Here is an 18,832-nt window from a genome sequence, read left to right on the forward strand (position 1 = left end):
ACAGTGTCAGTAATAGGATATGCAGCATGCCTATATTAATTGTGTAACTGCAGCTATATCTGCACATGTAATGCTACGTTACAGTGTTTTCTAGGAAAACCCTGTAGCGTGGCATTTTATTATGCAGATACAGCCGCAGCCGCACCCCGAATACATACATGCCGCATATCATTTAATCAGCATAAGCTGCTTGTTCATCGTATTTGCATAAAATGTTTAATGAAAAACATTGAACGAAAAGAGGCTAGACGTATGTGGACACATCTGTATCAGTGGTTCCCAAACGGTGTGCCATGGGTGCCTCATAGCACTTGCAGGGCTGCCTTGGGTTGGTGATCCAGGACCAATTCAAATTATTTATGGTTGTCAAAACCAGTGCAAAATTGGTTTTTGGATGCTGTGATACTCACCTTCATGGCATTCTGTAGAAGTCGGCCCTTTGCCTTAAAGCATCCACTGGGCTTCTGCTGACTCTTCAGGGAGTCCATGCCTTGTTTCAGATGGTTCTCATCAACATACATAAAATCTCGTTCCTGACTGACGCTCTTCACGACAAAAGCTGTGAGCCTGGGGGTATAAAATGTAATGGGAGACAGATTGGGACAGGGGGCAGTTATAGGACATGTGGGGTATTTATTCTGTAGTAAGTCTGTTCAGTGTGTGCCATCGGTGTAACCTGGTGACGTCCTATAAATCTCTCATGCTACACCTAATTTATATACAGCGGATACATGACACGGAGTCAGGTGCTATAAGTCTACCCATATATGGAATAATGCCTTAATAAAATGATATTCATAATGAGCGTTTTTAATAAAGAGACTGCAGACTGCTTAATCTGGGTAACTGCAAAAATTTCCTTAATTTTCTGTCTAAATATTCTGCCAGGATTTCCCTAATCTACCAGTTCCGCAGCGTGTCCCTGAGGTCTCTATATTACAGGAACCTGCTCTATAACAAATGCAGTGTGTCCCTGAGGTCTCTATAATACAGGAACCTGCTCTATAATACATGCAGCGTGTCCCTGAGGTCTCTGTATTACAGGAACCTGCGCTATAATAAATGCAGAGTGTCCCTGAGGTCTCTATATTACAGGAACCTGCTCTATAATAAATGCAGCGTGTCCCTGAGGTCTCTGTATTACAGGAACCTGCGCTATAATAAATGCAGCGAGTCCCTGAGGTCTTTATATTACAGGAACCTGCTCTATAATAAATGCAGAGTGACCCTGAGGTCTCTATATTACAGGAACCTGCGCTATAATAAATGCAGCATGTCCCTGAGGTCTCTATATTACAGGAACCTGCGCTATAATAAATGCAGAGTGTCCCTGAGGTCTCTATATTACAGGAACCTGCTGTATAATAAATGCAGCGTGTCCCTGAGGTCTCTATATTACAGGAACCTGCTCTATAATAAATGCAGAGTGTCCCTGAGGTCTCTATATTACAGGATCCTGCTCTATAATAAATGCAGCGTGTCCCTGAGGTATCTATATTACAGGAACCTGCTCTATAATAAATGCAGCGTGTCCCTGAGGTATCTATATTACAGGAACCTGCGCTATAATAAATGCAGCGTGTCCCTGAGGTCGCTATATTACAGGAACCTTCTCTATAATAAATGCAGAGTGTCCCTGAGGTCTCTATATTACAGGAACCTGCGCTATAATAAATGCAGCGTGTCCCTGAGGTCTCTATATTACAGGAACCTTCTCTATAATAAATGCAGAGTGTCCCTGAGGTCTCTATATTACAGGAACCTTCTCTATAATAAATGCAGAGTGTCCCTGAGGTCTCTATATTACAGGTACATGCTCTATAATAAATGCAGAGTGTCCCTGAGGTCTCTATATTACAGGAACCTGCTCTATAATAAATGCAGCGTGTCCCTGAGGTCTCTATATTACAGGAACCTGCTCTATAATAAATGCAGTGTGTCCATGAGGTCTCTATATTACAGGAACCTGCTCTATAATAAATGCAGCGTGTCCCTGAGGTCTCTATATTACAGGATCCTGCTCTATAATAAATGCAGCGTGTCCCTGAGGTCTCTATATTACAGGAACATGCGCTATAATAAATGCAGAGTGTCCCTGATGTCTCTATATTACAGGAACCTGCGCTATAATAAATGCAGAGTGTCCCTGAGGTCTCTATATTACAGGAACCTTCTCTATAATAAATGCAGAGTGACCCTGAGGTATCTATATTACAGGAACCTTCTCTATAATAAATACAGCGTGTCCCTGAGGTCTCTATATTACAGGATCCTGCTCTATAATAAATGCAGCGTGTCCCTGAGGTCTCTATATTACAGGAACCTGCTCTATAATAAATGCAGAGTGTCACTGAGGTCTCTATATTACAGGAACCTGCTCTATAATAAATGCAGCGTGTCCCTGAGGTCTCTATATTACAGGAACCTGCTCTATAATAAATGCAGCGTGTCCCTGAGGTCTCTATATTACAGGTACCTGCTCTATAATAAATGCAGAGTGTCCCTGAGGCCTCTATATTACAGGAACCTGCGCTATAATAAATGCAGCGTGTCCCTGAGGTCTCTATATTACAGGAACCTTATCTATAATAAATGCAGAGTGTCGCTGAGGTCTCTATATTACAGGAACCTGCTCTATAATAAATGCAGCGTGTTCCTGAGGTCTCTATATTACAGGAACCTGCTCTATAATAAATGCAGAGTGTCCCTGAGGTCTCTATATTACAGGAACCTGCTCTATAATAAATGCAGAGTGTCCCTGAGGTCTCTATATTACAGGAACCTGTGCTATAATAAATGCAGAGTGTCCCTGAGGTCTCTATATTACAGGATCCTGCTCTATAATAAATGCAGCGTGTCCCTGAGGTCTCTATATTACAGGAACCTTCTCTATAATAAATGCAGCGTGTCCCTGAGGTCTCTATATTACAGGAACCTGCGCTATAATAAATGCAGCGTGTCCCTGAGGTCTCTATATTACAGGAACCTGCTCTATAATAAATGCAGCGTGTCCCTGAGGTCTCTATATTACAGGAACCTGCTCTATAATAAATGCAGCGTGTCCCTGAGGTCTCTATATTACAGGAACCTGCTCTATAATAAATGCAGCGTGTCCCTGATGTCTCTATATTACAGGAACCTGCTCTATAATGAATGCAGAGTGTCCTTGATGTCTCTATATTACAGGAACCTGCTCTATAATAAATGCAGCGTGTCCCTGATGTCTCTATATTACAGGAACCTGCTCTATAATGAATGCAGAGTGTCCTTGATGTCTCTATATTACAGGAACCTGCTCTATAATAAATGCAGAGTGTCCCTGAGGTCTCTATATTACAGGAACATGTGCTATAATAAATACAGCGTGTCCCTAAAGGTCTCTATATTACAGGAACCTGCTCTATAATAAATGCAGCGTGTCCCCGAGGTCTCTATATTACAGGTACCTGCTCTATAATAAATGCAGCATGTCCCTGAGGTCTCTATATTACAGGAACCTTCTCTATAATAAATACAGCGTGTCCCTGAGGTCTCTATATTACAGGAACCTTCTCTATAATAAATACAGCGTGTCCCTAAAGGTCTCTATATTACAGGAACCTGCGCTATAATAAATGCAGAGTGTCCCTGAGGTCTCTATATTACAGGAACCTGCGCTATAATAAATGCAGCGAGTCCCTGAGGTCTCTATATTACAGGAACCTGCTCTATAATAAATGCAGCGTGTCCCTGAGGTCTCTATATTACAGGAACCTGCTCTATAATAAATGCTGCGTGTCCCTGATGTCTCTATATTACAGGAACCTGCTCTATAATGAATGCAGAGTGTCCCTGAGGTCTCTATATTACAGGATCCTGGTCTATAATAAATGCAGAGTGTCCCTGAGGTCTCTATATTACAGGAACCTGTGCTATAATAAATACAGCGTGTCCCTAAAGGTCTCTATATTACAGGAACCTGCGCTATAATAAATACAGCGTGTCCCTAAAGGTCTCTATATTACAGGAACCTGCTCTATAATAAATGCAGCGTGTCCCTGAGGTCTCTATATTACAGGAACCTGCTCTATAATAAATGCAACGTGTCCCTGAGGTCTCTATATTACAGGAACCTGCTCTATAATAAATGCAGAGTGTCCCTGAGGTCTCTATATTACAGGAACCTGCTCTATAATAAATGCAGAGTGTCCCTGAGGTCTCTATATTACAGGAACCTGCTCTATAATAAATGCAGCGTGTCCCTGAGGTCTCTATATTACAGGAACCTGCTCTATAATAAATGCAGAGTGTCCATGAGGTCTCTATATTACAGGAACCTGCTCTATAATAAATGCAGAGTGACCCTGAGGTCTCTATATTACAGAAACCTGCGCTATAATAAATGCAGCGTGTCCCTGAGGTATCTATATTACAGGAACCTTCTCTATAATAAATACAGCGTGTCCCTGAGGTCTCTATATTACAGGAACCTGCGCTATAATAAATGCAGCGTGTCCCTGAGGTCTCTATATTACAGGAACCTGCTCTATAATAAATGCAGCGTGTCCCTGAGGTCTCTATATTACAGGAACCTGCTCTATAATAAATGCAGAGTGACCCTGAGGTATCTATATTACAGGAACCTTCTCTATAATAAATGCAGCGTGTCCCTGAGGTCTCTATATTACAGGAACCTGCTCTATAATAAATGCAGCGTGTCCCCGAGGTCTCTATATTACAGGAACCTCCTCTATAATAAATGCAGAGTGTCCCTGAGGTCTCTATATTACAGGAACCTGCTCTATAATAAATGAAGAGTGTCCCTGAGGTCTCTATATTACAGGAACCTGCTCTATAATAAATGCAACGTGTCCCTGGTGTCTCTATATTACAGGAACCTGCGCTATAATAAATGCAGCGTGTCCCTGAGGTCTCTATATTACAGGAACCTGCGCTATAATAAATGCAGCGTGTCCCTGAGGTCTCTATATTACAGGAACCTGCTCTATAATAAATACAGCGTGTCCCTGAGGTCTCTATATTACAGGAACCTGCTCTATAATAAATGCAGAGTGTCCCTGAGGTCTCTATATTACAGGAACCTGCGCTATAATAAATGCAGCGTGTCCATGAGGTCTCTATATTACAGGAACCTGCTCTATATAAAATGCAGCGTGTCCCTGAGGTCTCTATATTACAGGAACCTGCTCTATAATAAATGCAGCGTGTCCCTGAGGTCTCTATATTACAGGAACCTGCTCTATAATAAATGCAGAGTGTCCCTGAGGTCTCTATATTACAGGAACCTGTGCTATAATAAATGCAGCGTGTCCCTGAGGTCTCTATATTACAGGAACCTCCTCTATAATAAATGCAGCGTGTCCCTGAGGTCTCTATATTACAGGATCCTGCTCTATAATAAATGCAGAGTGACCCTGAGGTCTCTATATTACAGGAACCTGCTCTATAATAAATGCAGAGTGTCCCTGAGGTCTCTATATTACAGGAACCTGCGCTATAATAAATGCAGCGTGTCCATGAGGTCTCTATATTACAGGATCCTGCTCTATAATAAATGCAGAGTGACCCTGAGGTCTCTATATTACAGGAACCTGCGCTATAATAAATGCAGTGTGTCCATGAGGTCTCTATATTACAGGATCCTGCTCTATAATAAATGCAGAGTGACCCTGAGGTCTCTATATTACAGGAACCTGCGCTATAATAAATGCAGCGTGTCCCTGAGGTCTCTATATTACAGGAACCTGCGCTATAATAAATGCAGAGTGTCCCTGAGGTCTCTATATTACAGGAACCTGCTGTATAATGAATGCAGCGTGTCCCTGAGGTCTCTATATTACAGGAACCTGCTCTATAATAAATGCAGAGTGTCCCTGAGGTCTCTATATTACAGGATCCTGCTCTATAATAAATGCAGCGAGTCCCTGAGGTCTCTGTATTACAGGAACCTGCGCTATAATAAACGCAGAGTGTCCCTGAGGTCTCTATATTACAGGATCCTGCTCTATAATAAATGCAGAGTGTCCCTGAGGTCTCTATATTACAGGATCCTGCTCTATAATAAATGCAGAGTGTCCCTGAGGTCTCTATATTACAGGATCCTGCTCTATAATAAAGGCAGCGTGTCCCTGAGGTATCTATATTACAGGAACCTGCTCTATAATAAATGCAGCGTGTCCCTGAGGTCTCTATATTACAGGAACCTGCTCTATAATAAAGGCAGAGTGTCCCTGAGGTCTCTATAATACAGGAACCTGCTCTATAATAAATGCAGAGTGTCCCTGAGGTCTCTATATTACAGGAACCTGCTCTATAATAAATGCAGAGTGTCCCTGAGGTCTCTATATTACAGGATCCTGCTCTATAATAAATGCAGAGTGTCCCTGAGGTCTCTATATTACAGGATCCTGCTCTATAATAAATGCAGCGAGTCCCTGAGGTCTCTGTATTACAGGAACCTGCGCTATAATAAACGCAGAGTGTCCCTGAGGTCTCTATATTACAGGATCCTGCTCTATAATAAATGCAGAGTGTCCCTGAGGTCTCTATATTACAGGATCCTGCTCTATAATAAATGCAGAGTGTCCCTGAGGTCTCTATATTACAGGATCCTGCTCTATAATAAAGGCAGCGTGTCCCTGAGGTATCTATATTACAGGAACCTGCTCTATAATAAATGCAGCGTGTCCCTGAGGTCTCTATATTACAGGAACCTGCTCTATAATAAAGGCAGAGTGTCCCTGAGGTCTCTATAATACAGGAACCTGCTCTATAATAAATGCAGAGTGTCCCTGAGGTCTCTATATTACAGGAACCTGCTCTATAATAAATGCAGTGTGTCCCTGAGGTCTCTATATTACAGGAACCTGCTCTATAATAAATGCAGAGTGTCCCTGAGGTCTCTATATTACAGGAACCTGTGCTATAATAAATGCAGAGTGTCCCTGAGGTCTCTATATTACAGGATCCTGCTCTATAATAAATGCAGCGTGTCCCTGAGGTCTCTATATTACAGGAACCTTCTCTATAATAAATGCAGCGTGTCCCTGAGGTCTCTATATTACAGGATCCTGCTCTATAATAAATGCAGCGTGTCCCTGAGGTCTCTATATTACAGGAACCTGCTCTATAATAAATGCAGCGTGTCCCTGAGGTCTCTATATTACAGGAACCTGCTCTATAATAAATGCAGCGTGTCCCTGAGGTCTCTATATTACAGGAACCTGCTCTATAATAAATGCAGCGTGTCCCTGATGTCTCTATATTACAGGAACCTGCTCTATAATGAATGCAGAGTGTCCTTGATGTCTCTATATTACAGGAACCTGCTCTATAATAAATGCAGCGTGTCCCTGATGTCTCTATATTACAGGAACCTGCTCTATAATGAATGCAGAGTGTCCTTGATGTCTCTATATTACAGGAACCTGCTCTATAATAAATGCAGAGTGTCCCTGAGGTCTCTATATTACAGGAACCTGTGCTATAATAAATACAGCGTGTCCCTAAAGGTCTCTATATTACAGGAACCTGCTCTATAATAAATGCAGCGTGTCCCCGAGGTCTCTATATTACAGGTACCTGCTCTATAATAAATGCAGCATGTCCCTGAGGTCTCTATATTACAGGAACCTTCTCTATAATAAATACAGCGTGTCCCTGAGGTCTCTATATTACAGGAACCTTCTCTATAATAAATACAGCGTGTCCCTAAAGGTCTCTATATTACAGGAACCTGCGCTATAATAAATGCAGAGTGTCCCTGAGGTCTCTATATTACAGGAACCTGCGCTATAATAAATGCAGCGAGTCCCTGAGGTCTCTATATTACAGGAACCTGCTCTATAATAAATGCAGCGTGTCCCTGAGGTCTCTATATTACAGGAACCTGCTCTATAATAAATGCAGCGTGTCCCTGATGTCTCTATATTACAGGAACCTGCTCTATAATGAATGCAGAGTGTCCCTGAGGTCTCTATATTACAGGATCCTGGTCTATAATAAATGCAGAGTGTCCCTGAGGTCTCTATATTACAGGAACCTGTGCTATAATAAATACAGCGTGTCCCTAAAGGTCTCCATATTACAGGAACCTGCGCTATAATAAATACAGCGTGTCCCTAAAGGTCTCTATATTACAGGAACCTGCTCTATAATAAATGCAGCGTGTCCCTGAGGTCTCTATATTACAGGAACCTGCTCTATAATAAATGCAACGTGTCCCTGAGGTCTCTATATTACAGGAACCTGCTCTATAATAAATGCAGAGTGTCCCTGAGGTCTCTATATTACAGGAACCTGCTCTATAATAAATGCAGAGTGTCCCTGAGGTCTCTATATTACAGGAACCTGCTCTATAATAAATGCAGCGTGTCCCTGAGGTCTCTATATTACAGGAACCTGCTCTATAATAAATGCAGAGTGTCCATGAGGTCTCTATATTACAGGAACCTGCTCTATAATAAATGCAGAGTGTCCCTGAGGTCTCTATATTACAGAAACCTGCGCTATAATAAATGAAGCGTGTCCCTGAGGTATCTATATTACAGGAACCTTCTCTATAATAAATACAGCGTGTCCCTGAGGTCTCTATATTACAGGAACCTGCGCTATAATAAATGCAGCGTGTCCCTGAGGTCTCTATATTACAGGAACCTGCTCTATAATAAATGCAGCGTGTCCCTGAGGTCTCTATATTACAGGAACCTGCTCTATAATAAATGCAGAGTGACCCTGAGGTATCTATATTACAGGAACCTTCTCTATAATAAATGCAGCGTGTCCCTGAGGTCTCTATATTACAGGAACCTGCTCTATAATAAATGCAGCGTGTCCCCGAGGTCTCTATATTACAGGAACCTCCTCTATAATAAATGCAGAGTGTCCCTGAGGTCTCTATATTACAGGAACCTGCTCTATAATAAATGAAGAGTGTCCCTGAGGTCTCTATATTACAGGAACCTGCTCTATAATAAATGCAACGTGTCCCTGGTGTCTCTATATTACAGGAACCTGCGCTATAATAAATGCAGCGTGTCCCTGAGGTCTCTATATTACAGGAACCTGCGCTATAATAAATGCAGCGTGTCCCTGAGGTCTCTATATTACAGGAACCTGCTCTATAATAAATACAGCGTGTCCCTGAGGTCTCTATATTACAGGAACCTGCTCTATAATAAATGCAGAGTGTCCCTGAGGTCTCTATATTACAGGAACCTGCGCTATAATAAATGCAGCGTGTCCATGAGGTCTCTATATTACAGGAACCTGCTCTATAATAAATGCAGCGTGTCCCTGAGGTCTCTATATTACAGGAACCTGCTCTATAATAAATGCAGCGTGTCCCTGAGGTCTCTATATTACAGGAACCTGCTCTATAATAAATGCAGAGTGTCCCTGAGGTCTCTATATTACAGGAACCTGCGCTATAATAAATGCAGCGTGTCCCTGAGGTCTCTATATTACAGGAACCTCCTCTATAATAAATGCAGCGTGTCCCTGAGGTCTCTATATTACAGGATCCTGCTCTATAATAAATGCAGAGTGACCCTGAGGTCTCTATATTACAGGAACCTGCTCTATAATAAATGCAGAGTGTCCCTGAGGTCTCTATATTACAGGAACCTGCGCTATAATAAATGCAGCGTGTCCATGAGGTCTCTATATTACAGGATCCTGCTCTATAATAAATGCAGAGTGACCCTGAGGTCTCTATATTACAGGAACCTGCGCTATAATAAATGCAGTGTGTCCATGAGGTCTCTATATTACAGGATCCTGCTCTATAATAAATGCAGAGTGACCCTGAGGTCTCTATATTACAGGAACCTGCGCTATAATAAATGCAGCGTGTCCCTGAGGTCTCTATATTACAGGAACCTGCGCTATAATAAATGCAGAGTGTCCCTGAGGTCTCTATATTACAGGATCCTGCTCTATAATAAATGCAGCGAGTCCCTGAGGTCTCTGTATTACAGGAACCTGCTGTATAATGAATGCAGCGTGTCCCTGAGGTCTCTATATTACAGGAACCTGCTCTATAATAAATGCAGAGTGTCCCTGAGGTCTCTATATTACAGGATCCTGCTCTATAATAAATGCAGCGAGTCCCTGAGGTCTCTGTATTACAGGAACCTGCGCTATAATAAACGCAGAGTGTCCCTGAGGTCTCTATATTACAGGATCCTGCTCTATAATAAATGCAGAGTGTCCCTGAGGTCTCTATATTACAGGATCCTGCTCTATAATAAATGCAGAGTGTCCCTGAGGTCTCTATATTACAGGATCCTGCTCTATAATAAAGGCAGCGTGTCCCTGAGGTATCTATATTACAGGAACCTGCTCTATAATAAATGCAGCGTGTCCCTGAGGTCTCTATATTACAGGAACCTGCTCTATAATAAAGGCAGAGTGTCCCTGAGGTCTCTATAATACAGGAACCTGCTCTATAATAAATGCAGAGTGTCCCTGAGGTCTCTATATTACAGGATCCTGCTCTATAATAAATGCAGCGTGTCCCTGAGGTATCTATATTACAGGAACCTGCTCTATAATAAATGCAGCGTGTCCCTGAGGTCTCTATATTACAGGAACCTGCTCTATAATAAATGCAGCGTGTCCCTGAGGTCTCTATATTACAGGATCCTGCTCTATAATAAATGCAGAGTGTCCCTGAGGTCTCTATATTACAGGAACCTGCACTATAATAAATGCAGAGTGTCCCTGAGGTCTCTATATTACAGGAACCTGCGCTATAATAAATGCATAGTGTCCCTGAGGTCTCTATATTACAGGAACCTGCTCTATAATAAATGCAGCGTGTCCCTGAGGTCTCTATATTACAGGATCCTGCTCTATAAATAAATGCAGCGTGTCCCTGAGGTCTCTATATTACAGGATCCTGCTCTATAATAAATGCAGAGTGTCCCTGAGGTCTCTATATTACAGGATCCTGCTCTATAATAAATGCAGAGTGTCCCTGAGGTCTCTATATTACAGGATCCTGCTCTATAATAAATGCAGAGTGTCCCTGAGGTCTCTATATTACAGGAACCTGCGCTATAATAAATGCAGAGTGTCCCTGAGGTCTCTATATTACAGGAACCTGCTCTATAATAAATGCAGCGTGTCCCTGAGGTCTCTATATTACAGGATCCTGCTCTATAAATAAATGCAGCGTGTCCCTGAGGTCTCTATATTACAGGATCCTGCTCTATAATAAATGCAGAGTGTCCCTGAGGTCTCTATATTACAGGATCCTGCTCTATAATAAATGCAGAGTGTCCCTGAGGTCTCTATATTACAGGATCCTGCTCTATAATAAATGCAGCGTGTCCCTGAGGTCTCTATATTACAGGAACCTGCTCTATAATAAATGCAGAGTGTCCCTGAGGTCTCTATATTACAGGATCCTGCTCTATAATAAATGCAGAGTGTCCCTGAGGTCTCTATATTACAGGAACCTGCTCTATAATAAATGCATCGTGTCCCCCTGAGGTCTCTATATTACAGGATCCTGCTCTATAAATAAATGCAGCGTGTCCCTGAGGTCTCTATATTACAGGAACCTGCTCTATAATAAATGCATCGTGTCCCTGAGGTCTCTATATTACAGGATCCTGCTCTATAAATAAATGCAGCGTGTCCCTGAGGTCTCTATATTACAGGAACCTGCTCTATAATAAATGCAGAGTGTCCCTGAGGTCTCTATATTACAGGATCCTGCTCTATAAATAAATGCAGCGTGTCCCTGAGGTCTCTATATTACAGGAACCTGCTCTATAATAAATGCATCGTGTCCCTGAGGTCTCTATATTACAGGATCCTGCTCTATAATAAATGCAGCGTGTCCCTGAGGTCTCTATATTACAGGAACCTGCTCTATAATAAATGCAGTGTCCCTGAGGTCTCTATATTACAGGATCCTGCTCTATAATAAATGCAGAGTGTCCCTGAGGTCTCTATATTACAGGAACCTGCTCTATAATAAATGCATCGTGTCCCTGAGGTCTCTATATTACAGGATCCTGCTCTATAAATAAATGCAGCGTGTCCCTGAGGTCTCTATATTACAGGAACCTGCTCTATAATAAATGCATCGTGTCCCTGAGGTCTCTATATTACAGGATCCTGCTCTATAAATAAATGCAGCGTGTCCCTGAGGTCTCTATATTACAGGAACCTGCTATATAATAAATGCAGAGTGTCCCTGAGGTCTCTATTTCTCTGACGTCCTAGTGGATGCTGGGAACTCCGTAAGGACCATGGGCAATAGCGGCTCCGCAGGAGACTGGGCACAACTAAAGAAAGCTTCAGGGCTACCTGGTGTGCACTGGCTCCTCCCACTATGACCCTCCTCAAGACCTCAGTTAGATTTTTGTGCCCGGCCGAGCTGGATGCACACTAGGGGCTCTCCTGAGCTCCTAGAAAGAAAGTATATTTTAGGTTTTTTATTTTACAGTGAGACCTGCTGGCAACAGGCTCACTGCGGAGAAGAAGCGAACCTACCTAAGTGGTGGTAGCTTGGGCTTCTTAGGCTACTGGACACCATTAGCTCCAGAGGTATCGAACACAGGACCCGACCTCGTCGTCCGTTCCCGGAGCCGCGCCGCCGTCCCCCTTACAGAGCCAGAAGCAAGAAGGTCCGGAAAATCGGCGGCTGAAGACTTCTGTCTTCTCCAAGGTAGCGCACAGCACTGCAGCTGTGCGCCATTGCTCCTCGTGCACACCACACACTGCGGTCACTGATGGGTGCAGGGCGCTGGGGGGGGGGGGGGGGCGCCCTGAGCAGGAATAATAAACACCTTGGCTGGCAAACTGACACCATATGTAGCCCCAGGGGCTATACAGGTGTAAATTAACCCCTGCCAGACATTTTAAAATAGTGGTAGAAAGCCCGCCGAAAAAGGGGCGGAGCCAACTCCCTCAGCACACTGGCGCCATTTTCCCTCACAGCTCCGCTGGAAGGATCGCTCCCTGGCTCTCCCCTGCAGTCCTGCACTACAGAAAGGGTAAAAAAGAGAGGGGGGGCACAAATTTAGGCGCAGTATAAGATATATATGCAGCTATAAGGGAAAACACTATAGGTGAGATCCCTGTGGTATATAGCGCTCTGGTGTGTGCTGGCATACTCTCCCTCTGTCTCCCCAAATGGCTTTGTGGGGTCCTGTCCTCTGTCAGAGCATTCCCTGTGTGTGTGCTGTGTGTCGGTACTGCTGTGTCGACATGTATGATGAGGATAATGATGTGGAGGCGGAGCAAATGCCTGTGAATGTGATGTCACCCACTGCGAGGTCGACACCAGTGTGGATGGACTTATGGAAGGAATTACGTGACAGTGTCAGCTCCTTACATAAAAGGTTTGACGACATAGGACAGCCGGCTACTCAGCTTGTGCCTGTCCAAGCGTCTCAAATGTCATCAGGGGCTGTAAAACGCCCGCTACCTCAGATGACAGATACTGATGTCGACACGGATACCGACTCCAGTGTCGACGACGATGAGACTAGTGTACCCTCCAATAGGTCCACCCGTTACATGATTGAGGCAATGAAAAATGTATTACACATTTCTGATGATACCCCAGGTACCACAAAAAAGGGTATTATGTTTGGTGAGAAAAAACTACCAGTAGTTTTTCCTGCATCTGAGGAATTAAATGAGGTGTGTGAGGAAGCGTGGACTTACCCTGATAAGAAATTAATAATTTCTAAACGCTTATTGGCAGCGTACCCTTTCCCGCCAGAGGATAGGTCACGTTGGGAAACACCCCCTAGGGTAGATAAAGCGCTGACACGCTTATCAAAAAAGGTGGCACTACCGTCTCCGGATACGGCCGCCCTAAAGGAACCTGCTGATAGAAAGCAGGAAAATACCCTTAAAGTTATATACACACACACCGGCATTATATTGAGACCCGCTATTGCATCGGCATGGATGTGCAGTGCTGCAGCTGCGTGGTTAGATTCCCTGTCAGATAACATTGATACTATGGATAGGGACAATATTTTGCTGACGATAGAGCATATAAAAGACACCGTCTTATACATGCGTGATGCACAGAGGGATATTAGCCGGCTGCATCAAAAATAAGCGCTATGTCCATTGCCGCCAGAAGGAGGTTATGGACTCGGCAATGGTCAAGCGATGCCGACTCGAAGCGGCACATGGAAGTTTTGCCCTATAAAGGGGTGGAACTATTTGGGAATGGTCTTTCAGACCTCGTTTCCACAGCTACTTTTTGACACAGGCTACCCCACAGCAAAAGAAAGCACCGTATTATCAGGTACAGTCCTTTCGGCCCCAGAAAAATAAGAGGGCTAGAGGCTCATCCTTTCTGCAAAGAGGCAAAGGTAGGGGGAAAAAGCTGCAGCACACAACTAGTTCCCAGGAGCAGAAGTCCTCCCCTGCGTCCGGTAAGTCCACAGCATGACGCTGGGGCTGCTCAGGCGGATCCGGGTACGGTGGGGGCCCGTCTCAGAATTTTCAGCGCACAGTGGGCTCTCTCACAGGTGGATCCCTGGGTCCTTCAAGTAGTATCTCAGGGGTACAGGCTGGAATTTGAGACGTCTCCCCCCCGCCGTTTCCTAAAATCTGCCTTACCGGCAACTCCCTCTGCCAGGGAGGCAGTGTTGGTGGCTATTCAAAAACTATATTCACAGCAAGTGATTGTCAAGGTACCCCTCCTTCAACAAGGAAAGGGTTACTATTCCACAATGTTTGTGGTACCGAAACCGGACGGTTCGGTGAGACCCATCTTAAATTTAAAAGCCTTGAACACTTATATCAAAAGATTCAAGTTCAAGATGGAATCGCTCAGGGCGGTTATTGCGAGCCTGGACGAGGGGGATTACATGGTCTCCCTGGACATCAAGGATGCGTACCTGCATGTCCCCATTTACCCTCCGCACCAGGAGTACCTCAGATTTGTGGTACAGGACTGTCACTATCAGTTCCAGACACTGCCGTTTGGGCTATCCACGGCACCGAGGGTCTTTACCAAGGTAATGGCCGAAATGATGATACTCCTTCGCAAGAATGGAGTTTTAATTATCCCGTACTTGGACGATCTCCTGATAAAGGCGAGGTCCAAGGAACAGTTGGTGGTGGGGGTAGCACTTTCTCGGGAAGTGATGCAACAGCACGGCTGGATTCTCAATATTCCAAAGTCACAGCTGGTCCCGACGACACGTCTTCTGTTCCTGGGAATGATTCTGGACACAGACCAGAAAAAAGTGTTTCTTCCAGTGGAAAAAGCCGAGGAGTTGTCATCTCTAGTCAGAAACCTCCTAAAACCCGGACAGGTGTTGGTACATCAATGCACACGAGTCCTGGGGAAAATGGTAGCTTCGTATGAAGCAATTCCATTCGGAAGGTTCCACGCAAGGATTTTCCAGTGGTACCTGTTGGACAAATGGTCCGGGTCCCATCTCCAGATGCAGCAGCGGATAACCCTGTCGGCAAGGACCAGGGTGTCGCTGCTGTGGTGGCTGCAGAGGGCTCATCTACTAGAGGGCCACAGATTCGGAATACAGGACTGGGTCCTGGTGACCACGGATGCCAGCCTTCGAGGCTGGGGGGCAGTCACATAGGGAAGAAATTTCCAAGGACTGTGGTCAACTCAGGAAATTTCACTTCACATAAATATTCTGGAGCTAAGGGCCATTTACAATGCCCTAAGCCAAGCAAGACCCCTGCTTCAGAACCAGCCGGTAGTGATCCAATCAGACAACATCACGGTGGTCGCCCATGTAAACAGACAGGGCGGCACAAGAAGCAGGAGGGCAATGGCGGAAGCCACAAGGATTCTCCGATGGGCGGAAAATCACGTGTTAGCACTGTCAGCAGTGTTCATTCCGGGAGTGGACAACTGGGAAGCAGACTTTCTCAGCAGGCACGACCTCTACCCGGGAGAGTGGGGACTTCATCCAGAAGTCTTCCAAATGCTGGTAAACCATTGGGAAAGACCACAGGTGGACATGATGGCATCCCGCCTCAACAAAAAGCTAAAAAGATATTGCGCCAGGTCAAGGGACCCTCAGGCGATCGCTGTGGACGCTCTGGTAACACCGTGGGTGTACCAGTCGGTTTATGTGTTTCCTCCTCTGCCTCTCATTCCCAAGGTACTGAGAATAATACGAAAGCGAGGAGTGAAAACTATACTCGTGGTTCCGGATTGGCCAAGAAGAGCTTGGTACCCGGAACTTCAAGAGATGCTGTCAGAGGACCCATGGCCTCTGCCGCTAAGGCGGGCCTGCTGCAGCAGGGGCCCTGCCTGTTCCAAGACTTACCGCGGCTGCGTTTGACGGCATGGCGGTTGAACACCGGATCCTGAAGGAAAAAGGCATTCCGGAGGAAGTCATCCCTACCCTGATCAAAGCCAGGAAGGATGTCACTGCAAAACATTATCACCGCATTTGGCGAAAATATGTTGCGTGGTGTGAGGCCTGGAAGGCCCCCACGGAGGAATTTCAATTGGGTCGATTCCTGCATTTCCTGCAAGCAGGGGTGACGTTGGGCCTCAAATTGGGGTCCATTAAGGTCCAGATTTCGGCTCTGTCGATTTTCTTCCAGAAAGAACTGGCTCCACTGCCTGAAGTTCAGACTTTTGTCAAAGGAGTTCTGCATATTCAGCCTTCTTTTGTGCCCCCAGTGGCACCTTGGGATCTCAATGTGGTTTTGGAATACCTGAAATCACATTGGTTTGAGCCACTTAAGACTGTGGATTTGAAATATCTCACATGGAAAGTGGTCATGCTGTTGGCCCTGGCTTCGGCGCGGCGTGTATCAGAATTGGCGGCTTTGTCTTGTAAAAGCCCTTATCTGATTTTCCATATGGATAGGGCAGAGTTGAGGACTCGTCCTCAGTTTCTCCCGAAGGTTGTCTCAGCTTTTCACTTGAACCAAACTATTGTGGTACCTGCGGCTACTAGGGACTTGGAGGATTCCAAGTTACTGGACGTAGTCAGGGCCCTGAAAATTTATGTTTCCAGGACGGCTGGAGTCAGGAAAACTGACTCGCTGTTTATCCTGTAAGCACACAACAACGAGCTGGGTGCTCCTGCTTCTAAGCAGACTATCGCGCGCTGGATTTGTAGCACTATTCAGCTGGCGCATTCTGCGGTGGTATTACCGCAGCCTAAATCAGTAAAAGCCCATTCCACAAGGAAGGTGGGCTCATCTTGGGCGGCTGCCCGAGGGGTCTTGGCTTTACAACTTTGCCGAGCTGCTACTTGGTCAGGGGCAAACACTAGAGATGTGCACCGGAAATTTTTCGGGTTTTGTGTTTTGGTTTTGGGTTCGGTTCCGCGGCCGTGTTTTGGGTTCGAACGCGTTTTGGCAAAACCTCACCGAATTTTTTTTTGTCGGATTCGGGTGTTTTTTTCAAAAAACCCTAAAAAACCGCTTAAATCATAGAATTTTGGGGTCATTTTGATCCCAAAGTATTATTAACCTCAATAACCATAATTTCCACTCATTTTCAGTCTATTCTGAACACCTCACACCTCACAATATTATTTTTAGTCCTAAAATTTGCACCGAGGTCGCTGGATGGCTAAGCTAAGCGACCCAAGTGGCCGACACAAACACCTGGCCCATCTAGGAGTGGCACTGCAGTGTCACGCAGGATGGCCCTTCCAAAAAATACTCCCCAAACAGCACATGACGCAAAGAAGGAAAAAAAGAGGCGCAATGAGGTAGCTGTGTGAGTAAGCTAAGCGACCCTAGTGGCCGACACAAATACCTGGCCCATCTAGGAGTGGCACTGCAGTGTCAGGCAGGATGGCCTTTCCAAAAAATACTCCCCAAACAGCACATGACGCAAAGAAGAAAAAAAAGAGGCGCAATGAGGTAGCTGTGTGAGTAAGCTAAGCGACCCTAGTGGCCGACACAAACACCTGGCCCATCTAGGAGTTGCACTGCAGTGTCACGCAGGATGGCCCTTCCAAAAAACACTCCCCAAACAGCACATGACGCAAAGAAAAAAAGAGGCGCAATGAGGTAGCTGTGTGACTAAGCTCAGCGACCAAAGTGGCCGACACAAACACCTGGCCCATCTAGGAGTGGCACTGCAGTGTCACGCAGGATGGCCCTTCCAAAAAACACTCCCCAAACAGCACATGACGCAAAGAAAAAAAGAGGCGCAATGAGGTAGCTGTGTGACTAAGCTCAGCGACCCAAGTGGCCGAAACAAACAACTGGCCCATCTAGGAGTGGCACTGCAGTGTCACGCAGGATGGCCCTTCCAAAAAAAACACTCCCCAAACAGCACATGACGCAAAGAAAAATTAAAGAAAAAAGAGGTTCAAGATGGAATTGTCCTTGGGCCCTCCCACCCACCCTTATGTTGTATAAACAGGACATGCACACTTTAACCAACCCATCATTTCAGTGACAGGGTCTGCCACACGACTGTGACTGAAATGACGGGTTGGTTTGGACCCCCACCAAAAAAGAAGCAATTAATCTCTCCTTGCACAAACTGGCTCTACAGAGGCAAGATGTCCACCTCATCATCATCCTCCGATTCATCACCGTGTACATCCCCCTCCTCACAGATTATCAATTCGTCCCCACTGGAATCCACCATCTCAGCTCCCTGTGTACTTTGTGGAGGCAATTGCTGCTGGTCAATGTCTCCACGGAGGAATTGATTATAATTCATTTTAATGAACATCATCTTCTCCACATTTTCTGGAAGTAACCTCGTACGCCGATTGCTGACAAGGTGAGCGGCGGCACTAAACACTCTTTCGGAGTACACACTTGTGGGAGGGCAACTTAGGTAGAATAAAGCCAGTTTGTGCAAGGGCCTCCAAATTGCCTCTTTTTC

At 44.9% G+C, this 18,832-nt stretch overlaps 1 protein-coding gene across 2 annotated transcripts in view; it reads right to left on the reverse strand.

Moving 5' to 3' along the window:
• The window catches only part of LOC135056914 (alpha-2-macroglobulin-like protein 1), a 416,894-nt gene that overhangs the window by 69,282 nt on the left and 328,780 nt on the right, over window positions 1–18,832 (reverse strand). For both annotated transcript variants that reach the window (XM_063962689.1, XM_063962688.1), the window contains exon 28: window positions 411–567. In XM_063962689.1, coding sequence (XP_063818759.1) covers window positions 411–567 — 157 coding nt within the window. The remainder of the gene's footprint in view (window positions 1–410; window positions 568–18,832) is intronic.

Source organism: Pseudophryne corroboree, chromosome 3, assembly GCF_028390025.1.
Source record: "Pseudophryne corroboree isolate aPseCor3 chromosome 3, aPseCor3.hap2, whole genome shotgun sequence".
In the NCBI taxonomy this organism is placed as follows: Eukaryota; Metazoa; Chordata; class Amphibia; order Anura; family Myobatrachidae; genus Pseudophryne; species Pseudophryne corroboree.